Source organism: Mirounga leonina, unplaced genomic scaffold, assembly GCF_011800145.1.
Source record: "Mirounga leonina isolate KUSES-001 unplaced genomic scaffold, KU_Mleo_1.0 Mir_151, whole genome shotgun sequence".
NCBI lineage: Eukaryota > Metazoa > Chordata > Mammalia > Carnivora > Phocidae > Mirounga > Mirounga leonina.
This window is the reverse complement of record NW_023270377.1, coordinates 72327102-72341775: the sequence shown is the minus strand read 5'-3', so window position 1 is coordinate 72341775 and position 14674 is coordinate 72327102. Positions and strand designations below refer to the sequence as shown.

The window sequence follows — 14674 nt, the reverse complement described above, 5'->3', positions numbered from 1 at the left end:
AGGAAAACTGCTGAATAATTAAACATCCACCTCTGGTATTGAGACCACGCTTGACCCCTTCTTTAAGCTGTTGCCTCTCAAAGCCAAAACATGAAGGTCAGTGATTGTTTGCTGGGCCAGATCGTTCGGAGACCTGGGCACAACAGGGTTAATGAGCAGGCATGGGGTAGGTGGGGTTACAAACCAGGAACACATGCCCTCCAAGTTTTCTTTCCTTTTAATTGCCCTGAAAACACACACACTCTCACCTAACACGGAAGGTGAGAGCTGAATGAAGTTTTCTGGGTAATGGCTTGAAATGTTTTCCTTATGAGAAGTGGTGTTGAGTTACAGCGTGCAGACGGAGCACTGGGAGGAGAGAAGTGGCAGCCTCAGCCCGGCCCCCACCTTTTCTTGGGCTTAGAGGAAGGTGGACGTGGACTGGGGGGAGACGAGTGATATGTTGAACTGTCCGGTGGCTGGAATCGCCTGCTCCCAGAGTGACCTACGGGCAGTGGTTAGCACGGTTTAGCCAGGGGCCAGCTGAGCAGGCACAGAGGCTCTGCTGTGAAATGCCACGCAGGCGGAGACTGACAAGCAGTCGGAGCTGAGCTTTCCCCCTCGGACCGCTCTTGCCGCTGGGTTCAGGGGAGGGGGTGCTTCCTGGCAACCCTGCTGCTGCTCCTTCAGCTCCCTCTTTCCACTCAAGGTAAGCAGGCTCCAGGGGAGGGGAGGCTGCAAGCGAAGCCTCTGCACCATGAACAAGATTCGAAAGTTTTTCCGAGGAAGCGGGCGAGTCCTGGCATTTATATTTGTAGCTTCTGTCATCTGGCTGCTCTTTGACATGGCAGCTCTCCGCCTGTCATTCAGTGAGATCAACACTCGGGTCCTCAAGGAAGACATCGTCAGGAGGGAGCGGATAGGATTCCGAGTTCAGCCAGACCAAACGAAGATCCTTTACAGCAGCATAAAAGAAATGAAGCCCCCACTGAGGGGACATGGGAAGGGCATATGGGGCAAAGAGAGCTTTAGAAAAACTGAGAAGAGTAAGCTCAAGGTTGAGGATGACTTGGACCAAACCCAGAGGGAAAGAAAAATGCAGAACGCCCCAGGAAGGGGCAAGGTTGCCCCTTTGTGGCATCCTGAGTATCTACAGACCCTTCCGGTGACTTTGACCAAGCAAAACACAGAGAGGCAGGACCTCAGACCTGAAGCCCACTCTCGCCACATGGCAAAGCAAATGAGAACTCAGGGGGCTCAGAGAACCCCATTCATAGCTGCAAGAGAAACTCAATTGGCCGAAATCTCTGTACACGCGGGACCTGACAATATAAACCAGGAGGCCCCAAAGAGTCCTAGTCTTGGCGGTGATGCATCAAAACAAGCAGCCGAAAGAAATCCAAATGTGACCATCAGTCCTGATACTGACCGATCAAAGCAGCAATCACAGGCAGTAGCAAATGAGAGGACACACCCTGCCAGCCCACTGTTGCCAAAATCTAGGGAAGCCATAGCCTTAAATAAAACTGAGACTCAGAGCAAAGAACTAGATTCAAATAAACATGGAGCCAATGAGAGCCTTCCCTTTTCCAAGTTTATTGCCAATTCAAATCGCTCAAAGAAGCAATCTATTAACGAAGCGCCGTTGGGAGGCTTGCCAAAGGATGATGGAGCCAAAGTGGCTGGTGGGAAGAAATTCAGTTTCTCTGAAAGCCACGTTGTGATTATAACCAAGGAGGAGGAGCTAAAGACAGACACCAAACAGGCCCCCAATCCTAAAAACAAAACTGTGCTCCCTATTGTATTGGGTGAAAGCCGAGGGAAACACATTGCCAGGAATAGAAGTGAGGCATCTTTCCCTGCATGGAGAGCAACAGTCTCTCAAACCCATCAAGCCTTAGCTGAGGGGCTAGAGCCAGCAAGAGTCAACTTGACTGCCAAGGCCCAACCTGCAGAACTCAACCAAAATCATGTAAAAGCCTTGTTACCTGAAGAACGTGGAATGCACCATGTGTTAAAAATTGACATGACACTTTCTCCACGGGACCCCAAAGCTCCAGGCCAATTTGGACGGCCCGTAGTCGTTCCCCGCGGAAAGGAGAAGGAGGCAGAAAGAAGATGGAAAGAAGGAAACTTCAATGTCTACCTCAGCGATTTGATCCCAGTGGACAGAGCCATTGAAGACACAAGACCTGCTGGGTAAGATGCATTTCTCTTCTCTTTCCTCCATCTGAAGTATTTTGGCCCTTCTGTAGAGATTTATTTCTAGATAATTTTGCATGATTTTTGGTCACCTAGAGAATTAAAGCAACATTAATCATGAGACATAGTCCAAATAATCTGCCATCCACACGGAGAAAAATTCTGATATAGCATACCCACTCTGTTCTCTCTCTACACTTAACTTCTCTGAGACTTTGGCTCTCACCCCTATCAGCTCATGTTCCATTCCTTTCCTCTACTGAAAACTTATTAAAACTATTAGATAAACTTAATTCCTAATAAGGCGTATATGAATGGTAGAGCTTAAAATGTAATTCCATTAAAACTGTGACAATGACATGAATTCCCAATTTCAGAACTTTACATTATTAGCAAGTTTGTCAGGGATATATTTGGGAAATGAGCACAAAGAAGGTGCCTCTAGGCCTCCCTGGAATTATATCTTAACCAGTAGAATTCTGCCTAATCATGACTAATGATCACCATAATAGCAACTGAAGAAATGACTTTACTCGCTAAAATTTAATGTCCTTTGTAGGTGGGATGGTAGACATTCAGGAGTTCAGTTATAGAGGGAAAATAATGTTGGGAAAAGTCGGTCAGTTAATAACATGCAATACCTGGAGGATGCATAAGAGCCTATAAACAACCACTTATAGGTTTAGAATTTCACCATTTACAAAGAGCCTGCATACACACCACATGAACTTCATTAGAGCCCCAGAAAGAGCTGGCAGATATGATGGGTTCAAATTCTTGGATGAGGGCCCTCAGAAATTACATCACTTTTCCCAAGCACTAAAGCTGCCCAGTGAGCCTTCATGAACCAGTTCTCCAATGAATTAAAGTCCTATAACTACATCACCAGGAGGTGGATCAAATCACAAGTATCTCATCTGATTCAAATGCAGTTTGGTTCCTGGTTCTTTTTGGCCCCCTCATAAGTGAGGGTACTTTGTAGCCATATGTTCATATCCATTAATTGATAATACAGTTCCACATATGCCTTGATAGTCAATTCCTGAGCCAAACAATGTTTGCCTAGAAGTTGGGATTAGGGAATGTCAAGATTCAGACTTAGCGGCTGTGGTAGGTAAGCCAATGGCCTTGTTTGGCCTCAGTGGAAAACCCTTGTTTGTGATCTAGGTGGCCAGTGTTCCTAGGAGGAAGGCAGATACAGATGTGCCTGTTGTATTTGTAAGAAGAGCCTCTTCATGGTGATGTCAGCTAAGGGAAGCCATCTTCAGCTCTTGGCCATTGGCAGGTGGCTGTCAGTCAAATACCAACGCCTGCTTAGACTAAGCACCATGCCACACGTGTCCCTCACCCTGGTAAAACACAGAACCCGGAGGAGAACACAAATAGGCCCAAAATAAAGATGATAAAACTGAGGCTGTGGTCATAGAGCAGTAAATGTAAAGCAATTATTAAAATCCATGCTCAAAATTATGCTGTGCTCTTTATCTCTGGCCGATTACCCCCCAAAAGGATCCTAAAAATTATGTGGGACCAGCTATGATCTAAAATCATGTATCACACATATATTTATGTATGCACACATAAATGGAACACAAAATGCCAGAGAACGAAGCAGTAGGTCAAGTAGCTTCATTTTTACACCCCTTCAGTGGCCTGGCAGGTTGCTTCGGAGCCCGGGGAAGAGTGGGCCCCTGCACCGAAGCTCGGGCTGCAGAAAGGGCAATTGCGTGAGGGCCGGCAGCAAGTAATAATGATGTTACCGGCCACGTGAGTTACTGAAGGCTCAACAGTGCCCAGCACCTATCAGTTTCTGAAAATTGGTGTGTGGAAGATGAAGGTGGCAGAAAAGTCACAGGCAGGCTCTGTCTTCTGAAGGAGGCGGTCCCAACGGAGGAGACACTAACACGTGTGCTTGAGAGGATGAGTCAGACAGCATGTGGCCAGGCCCCCTCCCTCTTATCACACAACCCACCTTGGCTAAACATAGGCGCTCTCGGCAAGCAGCCTCCCTCATGCTCTATGCCAACGGGATGGAGGTGACTCTGTAGCCACCAGGGATCCATGTACAGGGCCCGCTGAAGTATTTCAGCCCATGTGTGCCGCTCTTCCTTGAAAGAGGGTAAATTATTTTTCCTCTCTTTTACCCGAACACTCTGACTATAAATATGTGCAAATTATGTATTCATATGGATAAAGGTTGGGAGAAAATACAAATGAAAAACATTTGATTCATCAGGTTGGCACGATCTGAAGTCTTCTTACTTTGAGTTTATTTTTAGCCTTGCTCACAAAGTATCTGAAATGGCTTACAAGAATGCACACAATAAGATTTTTGAATATACTAAATTTTAGAAGTCAGTGTAAGGGGAAAATTGTCATAGAATATAATAAGAAAACATGTGAGAGGGAGAGACAGAGAGAGCTATAAGAACACAGGAGGACAGGAGGGCTTGCCTTAAAATTAGCCACAGCAGCCCACTGAAGCCCTTAAATTTTAAGAGTTCTGGGGACTATCTCCCTCACTGCTCTTTACATTTCCCAAAAATGCACCATTTTGGGATGATTAACACAGTAACTGGCATATCATAACTGCCTATTGAATATACATTGAGCCAAAAAAAGGATGAAAACCATAGATTTGCTAGTACGTTCATTTAAATTCAATTCCCCTGAGTAAAGATATTAACCAGTACCAGTTAAGTTAATATCTTCTTTTTTTTTTTAAAGATTTTATTTATTTATTTATTTGACAGAGAGAGACACAGCGAGAGAGGGAACACAAGCAGGGGGAGTGGGAGAGGGAGAAGCAGGCTTCCCGCGGAGCAGGGAGCCCGATGAGGGGCTCGATCCCAGGACCCTGGGATCAGGACCTGAGCTGAAGGCAGACACTTAACGACTGAGCCACCCAGGCGCCCCTAAGTTAATATCTTCTTAAGGATGATTTAACTGATATGCCAGGATGAGGTTGGCCCTGAGAAGGAGAGGAGACAAGCAGAATGTCCAGGATAATTTCACCTGCTCTAGTTCCAAAATCAAACTCTCTTTTCCAAAGCTGCTCTTCTCTCCTTCTCTCCTGAGTCCCGGAGAACCATTTCTAAGCTGTTGAGATGTAGTCATGGCCTCTTCCAAAAGCACGAGGACTCCTCTCTGTCATCAGCATTATTCTGGCTCTCCTTTGCAGTGCCACCCTAGTCTCTGTCCCTTGCAGGATAACTGGAACTTTCTGCATATGACATTCTCTCTACTCTGGGCCTTCGCATTAAGAAAGTATCTCATTACCTTTCCCTGCGTTTCATGTTCCATACCATCCACTGATGTTCCTCTTAACTGGTGTCTTCCTACCGGCCCCACCATCCTCAACTGGTCTGACATTACTCAAAATCCAACTGCAGCTTATCTCCTCCTAGACCATGATTTGACTATGACCTCTAAAGTCCAACGACCTTTAATGTGCTCACAGTCACTGAAACACTCCCTATCATGTGCTCTTCCTTCACTCGAGCCTTGACAATCTGTTTTGCCTCCTCAGTGAAAGTATAAGCTTCTCCAGGAAACTCTGTCTTTTCCTTCATTTTTTGCCCCCTTTGCCCTGAGCAATATGGTTTTAAAAGATATGTTTCTCAGAAATGCTTTTTGAAAACTGATATTACTTTAAAACAATAAATGAGAGGTAGCTATTCAAATATGGCATGCAATAAGTCTTTTTATAAATTAATAATGACTTCCTAATTTTTCACTTTGAATATACAGAGTATGTTAGTATCTGGTTTAAGGTAAATACATCCTGTTCTAACACTATAATCTATTCATTGATTCAGACTTGTTCTTTAGTTCACAGTTTTATTGTTTGGTTTTTCATTTTAATGTTTTGACTTTCAAGGGAGGAAAAATCTCCTTACTTTATTTATAACAATGTTTGATGTCCATAAGTAAAATGCAGTTTCATTTTTGCCTAGAATTTTTGCCTATAAAATATGCTTTAAATAAATATTTTTGATAGTCATTTTAAAGTTCCATATTTAGGGGCACCTGGGTGGCTCAATCATTAAGCGTCTGCCTTCGGCTCAGGTCATGATCCCAGGGCCCTGGGATCGAGCCCCGCATCGGGATCCCTGCTCAGCAGAAAGCCTGCTTCTCCCGCTTCCTCTCCCTCTGCTTGTGTTCCCTCTCTCCCTGTCTTTCTCTCTCTCTGTCAAATAAATAAACAAAATCTTAAAAAAAAAATAAAAATAAAAAACAAAGTTCCATATTTAATTTTCTTCTTTATAGAAAGCTAATCCTTAACAGTTCTTGCTCTCAATTATTGAAGTTTGTTTTAGTCAGCAATAATCAATACACACAGATTTTGCTAAAACACAGTCCTATCTGTGGAAAAGGCAGGGCCATTCTATGGAAAGAAGTCTGTCTTCTGGCCTGACGCTATCTAGTTAAGATGACACTCCAAAAATGAACTTATTTTAAGAGTGCACTTCCGGAATCTGTTTCAGAGAAAAATGACTCAAAAAATTTTTTGCTGCCAGCATTTAGTTTTTAAAGTACAATAAGAATTATAGCATGCTGTTCTATCACTACTGCATCATCATGTGGCTACTCTGTTGCTTAATTTAACACTTTGCTTTTCCTACAGAACTCTGGCCAGCCCCTCTATAAAGCAATTAAAACCGATTTTTACTCTCTTTAGCCCAGAGCTGGGACTGTCAACCAATAATTTGATTCCTTCCTACACAGCTACAGAGACTTTTCTTCCAGCACATATGAAAAGCAAAGGATAGCACCATGCATTTGCCACAAACCAGTCTAAATTACTGAGGGGGAAGAAAAACCTTTCTGGAAACTTCATTTCCACCCTTTCCTCCCCTCTCAATCCTACTGAGGTCAAAAACCATAACTAGGGCGCCTGGGTGGCTCAGATGGTTAAGCGTCTGCCTTCCGCTCAGGTCATGATCCCAGGGTCCTGGGATCGAGTCCCACATCGGGCTCCCTGCTCCTTGGGAGCCTGCTTCTCTCTCTCTCTCTCTCTCTCTCTGTCTCTCATGAATAAATAAATAAAATCTTTAAAAAAAAAACCATAACTAATAAATTACTAGAGGAGGAGGAGTCAGGAGAGAAAATATAAACTGACCGCATGTCTGTCTGAAGTTCAGGCTCCTAAGAATTTATCGGGCTGGGAGAAAAGAGAAACTTGAAAGTTAAATGAAATCCAAATTCTTTATTTTTACACAGGATGGATATTTTAATTGATGAAATGAGACTGCTTTTGTGACTAACAGTGAAAAGGGAGTATTATCTAAAACTGACTGCAGAAGTTCCCTGGGAAACTAAACAGGAGCAGGAAAGAAACATCTGCCAAGATGATTTAAAAGGGTTATTTCTGGCGCTTCTGAATTGTGCATGTGCGTGTGCGTGTGCGTGTGTGTGTGTATACATGTACATTAGTGCACATTTGTGTGTTTGTGTGTTAGAGCACAGCGTGCTCTTTCACTGAAAAGCCATGTCGGAGAGCAGGGAATAAAGAGTAAAATTTGTTTAAACAGTACAGGCTAGACCATAGCATAACAAAGGTTAAACATAGCCAAAAGATGACACAGGGCCTTTCAATACTTTCATTTATCACACTCATCCCCTCAATTGAGAGTAATAAGGAGAAAGATGATCAGAGGACATAAAACACATTTCTGCTACTAACTCAAAGAGAGGAAAACAGTGAAACTGTTTGATTAAGGTAAAACTGAGAAATGTTAAAGCAGATCAGTGACTTTTTCTCCTAAATACTGCCAAAGACCTAGAAATGTCTCTGGGAGAGAGGAGTCAATAAATGTTAAGAATTCGAACCTAGGGGCGCCTGGGTGGCTCAGTTGGTCAAGCGACTGCCTTCAGCTCAGGTCATGATCCTGGAGTCCCGGGATCGAGTCCCACGTCGGGCTCCCTGCTCAGCGGGGGGTCTGCTTCTCCCTCTGACCCGCTTCCCTCTTGTGCTCTCTATCTCTCGTGCTCTCTGTCTCTCATTCTCTCTCTCAAATAAATAAATAAAATCTTTAAAAAAAAAAATTCGAACCTATTTACACTTCTCTTTTGCTCATCTAATCCATGTGCCGAATTTAACCACCAGCCTAATTATATCAAACTTGCTGCAGTATTGCCCTGGGTACTCTTGTCTCAGAAAATAACTACGTGTTGGGCTGTTCTGGACGACCCGTTCCCAGCAGAACCTCTCAAGAATGAAACATTGTTTGCTCAAGGGTCAGAAGATTGGGGAAAAACAACAGTGTTTAGAAGCTCTTTTTTGTTGTTTGCTTTCAAAATGAAAGAAGATTTTTAGAGTCCCCTCTGTGTTTAAAAAAAGTCTACATTATTCCAAACTAAATTATCTCCTAAATTGGCTCCGCTTCTAAAATGTTGTTATGTGGACATGTGTGAGAAGGAGCAGTATGGAGAGATAGTATTTACAAGGGCCTTCCCAACTTGCCTCCTCTCATCTGATCCTGAAAACCGTTCCTCAAGGCAGGGACAGTCACCGTCCCAGCTCTGCCTATGGAGAAACCGGACCCTGAAGAGACAGCTGAGGTTTCAGACGGCAGCAGATAATTCACTGGTAGCAGTCCACTTCCTTCCACACGTTATCTGCTCACTGCCTAACAGGAGCGGGGCTCCCTGTACCAGGCAGCTGGGACCGTTCATGCTTCATGCACACCATCCCACTTGATCCTGACAATAGTCGTGCCAGACTGATAAAGTGTCACATCCCCTTAACAGATGAGGAAAAAAAAACACAGTGAAAGGTATTCTGGCCAAAGGTCCAACAGCTCACAAGTGACAGCATTGGGACCCAAACTTTAGCCCTCCGATTCTCTCTCGCTCAGTAATGATTCTACCACACTGGGCTGGCTCTCTCCCTGAACCAGCTCCTCAGAGTGACCATCACCCTCACCTCTCTTGGGCTTGCCCAGGCTGTCTGAATAAGGGGATTCTTGCTTGCTGGGCCTCACCAAAAAAGTGCTTATTTATGTTCTAGGCAACGGTGTCTTTGTGTGTGCACGTGTATGTGTAGATTTTATAAGTATGTGTGTGTGCACTTTAATTCTAACCAATCCTCACAGCAACGCTACAAAAGACGTACTATCACTCAGATGACTTACAGATGAGAAAATGAGGCTGAGGTTTGAGAAGAACAAATGATCTATCTGCTGTCCCTGCAAGCCAATAGTCGAGTTGCGACTCAAAGGGAAGCTTCCTGACATACAATCCCAGTCCTCTTTCCATGAGGATACAGCTCCTCCTTCCTTTTCCTTTGCTTCCTTATAATCATATAACTTTGACAGAAATTAAAACACCTCTCTTCCTCTTCCTTACACATGAGTCAGAGGTGTGCGAAAGGAATTAGCGTTGCATGTCAGCTACCTCCTCCGAGAGAAAATTGATAGGAAATTATTTTCTATACAGCACTAAGCAAAGGAGAGTCTAAAATTGCCAACAACCACAGCTCAGTGGTGAGCAAATGGCCCTGAGCTCCCACTATGTGACCTACCGTCTGAGCAAGGTCCCTGCCTCCAAGGCAAGTACAGCAGAACGTTTTGTGGAAGCACAGAGTACTCCCGGAGTAAGGAGGGGAGAGCCCGAACCTGGCTTGAGAGAGGACAGAGACCTGAAGGGGTAGGGAGTCAGAGAAGTGGGGAAAAAGGGTTACCAAAAAAAAAAATGGTCCATTAAGAAACTGAAGGAAATCCGACATGCAGTGGGGGAGAGCGATGGAAATGAGACCATGGAAAGTAAGCAGAATCCAGATCCCCTTAGGACCTTGTTAAGGTTCTTCTAAGGACCAGTGAGAAAATGTGGAAAAAAACAACAACAACAACAACAACAACAACACTGAACTTACCTTTTCTCAAGGGTCTCTTGACCCAGAGGGAAGCACTTACAGGTGAAGAAGGCTCTGGTTGCATAGACAACCAGAGAATGTTAGTCCTGGATGAAGCGTCAAAGTCAAATCTAATCCGGTCCCGAAGTGGGAGAAGGGAAGTGACTTGTTCAAGGTCATAGTTACCCCCAAGGTGCCCTGACCGCCACCCAGAACTATTTCTGCCACATGACACCACCTCTGCTCTTTTCCCTTTCATCCCGATTTCACTCTGACAGCTGCTTGCTCAAAATAGATGATTGTTAAAGTGGGGAATGTTGATCCTGAGTCCAGTAGCTTGGATGGATTTAGGGTGACCTCAGCAGCCACAGCCTCAGCTGGCTGAGGCCTTTGGAGTAGTAGTGGTGAGTGTGACTGAAATCTTCTAAATTAGCACTCAGGCAATTCTGACCGAATGTCAGGGTTGTCTACCCTAGAAAGAACAAAACATAAAAGTAAACTTTTTATATAACTATACCCTGTTATCAGGGAGAAGCCAAGAAGCCCCAATATATTGAACGTCTTGTAGAAAAGAGTATATTCTGGACGGAGCTCCTCCTCAGCATGCCCGATTCCCCTTCTGATCCTCCCGAAGATAGCAGAGCTTAGGGAGTGAAGGCCCCTGAAGGCTTACCTCCAGGCACTAGTTGAATTGCAAATCGAAGTTGAGAAATATTTTCCTCGACCTTCTGTTCAAACCTGAGGAGACTGAGACTTGACCCACATAGTACATTTTGACGGTTTTGGAATAAAATGAAAAATTCATAAAAATGAGAGAATGTTATCATTCCCCCAATCTTACGATTTGAAACCTTCTTTATTGGATAGACTACATTCAAATCAGGTTAGTGGCTGAGCATTCAGCACACGCAAGCCAAAAAGGCAAAACACATCACTCCCTGAGTCTCTTGATAACTGATGAGCGCTTGATAGATCTGAATTAAAGGTTTGCCTGAGAAAAGGTCAGTCTACCCAGTCAAAATGTGTGTGTTTGTATTGTGGACACTCACAGGTCCTCACATGGGTTTTTACTATGGGACTTACACAGTATTTTTTTTATTCATTATCACGTCAAATCTTCACAGACATTTTGTGAGGAAGGTATTGTAATCTTCACCCTAAAAGTAAAGAAGCTGAGGGTATGCACAGTTACACCGTTTACTGGTGGTCACGCAGCCAATAAGTGTCAGAAAGGAATCAAAACTCTGTCCCTTGTCATCTTTCCCAAGTCTAGAGAAAGTCCAGAAAGCTGTGCCACCATAGTCGTATCAACTATTTGCTGGACAGTGGACCTCATGGGGGACTCCCTGTTTGGGTTTAGTACTTGGGTTGGCCGCCATAATGTTAACTCCAGGCTTCCGCCAAACAAAACAGATCGGGTTCATTTTCACATATAACATGGACTCTGTGGACTCCAAACACCTGACTTGTGCAATGGATGAGCATATAGAATAAAAATATGATTTCTTAACCTCAAAAAAGATTACAAACCCAGAAATCGCTTGCATTTAAATGAGACTTGACTTGAGCTGCAACTCTTCCCCTCAATATAGCAGAAAGCAGGGTTTTCAATAGATAAATTGGAAGAAAGGAAATTTGCTTTTAGTTGGTCAGTGGAGGATAATTTGAAATTGTTTTTACAGCCTGTAGTAACCTAGATGACTGTCAGTACATAAGGGCGCAAAAGTTAATATGGAAAGCCTTTCTGGTCTGATGCACTGTGCCTTGAAACAAAGCAAGCTTGCTAGTTTTTCTAGACACCTGGAAACTTGTTTAGCCTCCTGAGTTGTGCAGGAAACCAGGTACATATAAATGTTAGGGTGGCCTGACATCTCAGCCACCCAAAGCAAGGCACACTCTGCAACTTCGTATTTCGAGCCTCTCTCACCTCCTTCTGTGCTCCCCTTCCCCATCCTTTAATGCTGCCCCTTTTTCCAGGCACCAGTGTGACCTGTGCAATAGAATCTCCCAAAGAGTCATCTTCAATGGGTTCTTAAAATGCATCTGAAATACGTGTCTGCCAATAAATGGCACGGGTACTACTTATTTCTTGGGATCCTGGCATTTGGTGGAATCCTTCATGACCCCACCCATACGGATTTCTAATGGTAAAACTAAGACACCATGATGGGATGGGGAGAATGGAAGCTCAGATATTTGGCTAGTGGGAGGTGCCTCCCCCAAATCTTAAACGACTGAGAGCGCTTCCCATCTCCAATTTCAAACTGGCTAACGTTACAACATTTCTTGGAAGTTTCTTCTGAAAGAGACCAAAAATCTACTGATTTATTATTATATAAGAAGATTCATCTGCGTTAGCCTACATGGTTAACTCCCTGATGTATTCTCGTTTGTAACTAGATTTTCTAATGTCAATCAAATTTTAACAATAAAGCAATTCTCAGGGCTTCACAGTGAGGCTTGTTGGTTCAGATGGCTCAGGCAGAATCTGTGCAGCTGACCCTTCCTTTTTAGAATTGGTTTGTTTTTCTCAGCACCGAATGGTATAAGGAATATTTAAGTGTAAAATGTGCATTTTCCATCCACTTACATTATAAAATTAGAGATGAGGAAGTCATAGGACGTCACTGATGTCTTCCTCAGGCTATTAAACTCCTCTTAGCTTTACTTCCTCTCTCCCAACATACAGCCCACGATGGAATATTTACCCATTTTATAGCAGTATCCTCAAAATCCTCTATCATTTTTCTTTCTGTTTTGTTTGCTCTGATGACCCCTAGACTTGGACTAATTTACCACTCTGCTTTTATCTCCCTCTACACCCAGGCTGACAGACCCTGGTGGAGTAAATCACACTGGTATTTTGACTAAAATTTTGAGATCTCCAGAAATCCTTTTATGTGTAGTTGGCCAGTACTCCCTCCCATTATTCATAGTGTCTGTTCCAAATATTTTCCATTCTTCTCAAACCCCTACCCTATCACATTAACAAACAACCTTTCCTCCAACATGAGCTACAAATTCTTTCAACTTCTCTATGCATAAACTCGTCTATATACATTACCACCTTTTTTCTTCCTAGCTCAAAGAAAAATATCTCTCCTTCCCCCATTAATCTTTTCATATAAGTTCCATTTTTTTATCCTCCCATTTAATACATATTTATCAAATATTAATTATGTGCAACTATGCTAGAAGCTTGTGGCATTGTAGTAAGCAGGAAATTCTGGATGCAGAAGACAAGAAATAAAATCAATAAATCAATGACATGGCCTCCAGAGCTGTGAAAGAATATGTTTCTGTTGTTTTTAAGCCATAAAGTTGGTTACAGCAGCCAGAGGAAACGAATATAATTTTGGTTTCAAAGAGTAGGTTGCTGCTGTAACAAATACCTAAAAATGTGGAAGGATTATTCAAGTAATAGCCAAAGAATTGAATAATAGATCAAAGCTGGGAGAATTTTGAGAAGCATGACAGGCAAAGCCTACATTGCCTTGAAGAAATTGTTGGTAGAAACACGCATGTTAAAGATGCTACAGGTGAAGGCTTAGAAGGAAGTGAGAAGTACAGAAAAGAAAGCTTCTGTCCTCTTTAAGAATACACATATTGTCGGGGCGCCTGGGTGGCTCAGATGGTTAAGCGTCTGCCTTCGGCTCAGGTCATGATCCCAGGGTCCGGGGATCGAGCCCTGCATCGGGCTCCCTGCTCAGCGGGAAGCCTGCTTCTCCCTGCTTGTGTTCCCTCTCTCGCTGTGTCTCTCTCTGTCAAATAAATAAAAAAATCTTAAAAAAAAAAAAAATACACATATTGTCTTGAACAGAATTTGGTAAAAATATGAGCATTCTAAGTGCATCTTGTGAGGGTCCAGAATGAAATGCAAGAACACATTACTGGGAACTGGAGGGAAAATGATCCTCCCAAGATAGTGGCAGAAACCTTGGCTAAATTGTGTCAGATAGCTGTGTGGAAGCAGAAATTGCAAGCCATGAACTTGGATAGTTAGCTGAAGAGAGTTCCAAGCCAAGTGTTGAAGGGTGCCTGGTATTTCTTTTCTGTTCATAGTAAAATGTGAGAAGAAAGAGATAAATTGAGGAAGAAACTGATAAGCAGATTTTTTTTTTTCGGTAATTTGTTACAGCAGCTACAGGAAAGTAATACAGCCTTTAGTGAAGTCAGGGATATCTCGTGTTATTTAGAAATGCCAATTCATGGATCTCTAGGGTAGAATCAGATTACTTTAGGCTGCTGTTAGTTAATGTTAACACTAGATGAGGATACCTGATGAAAATGTGTCATTTTGATTTTATATCATTCAGGACATGCTCCTATCAGCCCTAGATTTATTTATTTGTTTATTTATTTATTTATTTATTTATTTATTTTTAAGTTTATCCACCAATGGTAAGTAAAATTAAATCCACTTTGTCTTAGAGCTCAAGTTCCCAAACTGGCCTATCAACAACTTGTGGGTTGTCTTTTTGTTTGTAGATTTTTACTTACATTAGTTTGTTTGTTTTTTAAGACACAGATTCTCAGAGCGTATTCAGAACTGCTGAATTGATTTTCTGGGGCCGGTGATTGGATATGTATGTTTTCATAATGTTTTGTAGGTTAGTATCATAATCACCCACTTTAGGG

At 43.0% G+C, this 14674-nt stretch overlaps 1 protein-coding gene across 1 annotated transcript in view; it reads left to right on the top strand.

Moving 5' to 3' along the window:
- Window positions 1-210: 210 nt before the first annotated feature.
- Window positions 211-14674, top strand: part of GALNT5 (polypeptide N-acetylgalactosaminyltransferase 5) — a 45166-nt gene continuing 30702 nt past the window's right edge. Inside the window, exon 1 of the mRNA XM_035007997.1 lies at window positions 211-2178. Within this exon, the coding sequence (XP_034863888.1) occupies window positions 737-2178 (1442 nt within the window). The 5' untranslated portion in view covers window positions 211-736. The remainder of the gene's footprint in view (window positions 2179-14674) is intronic.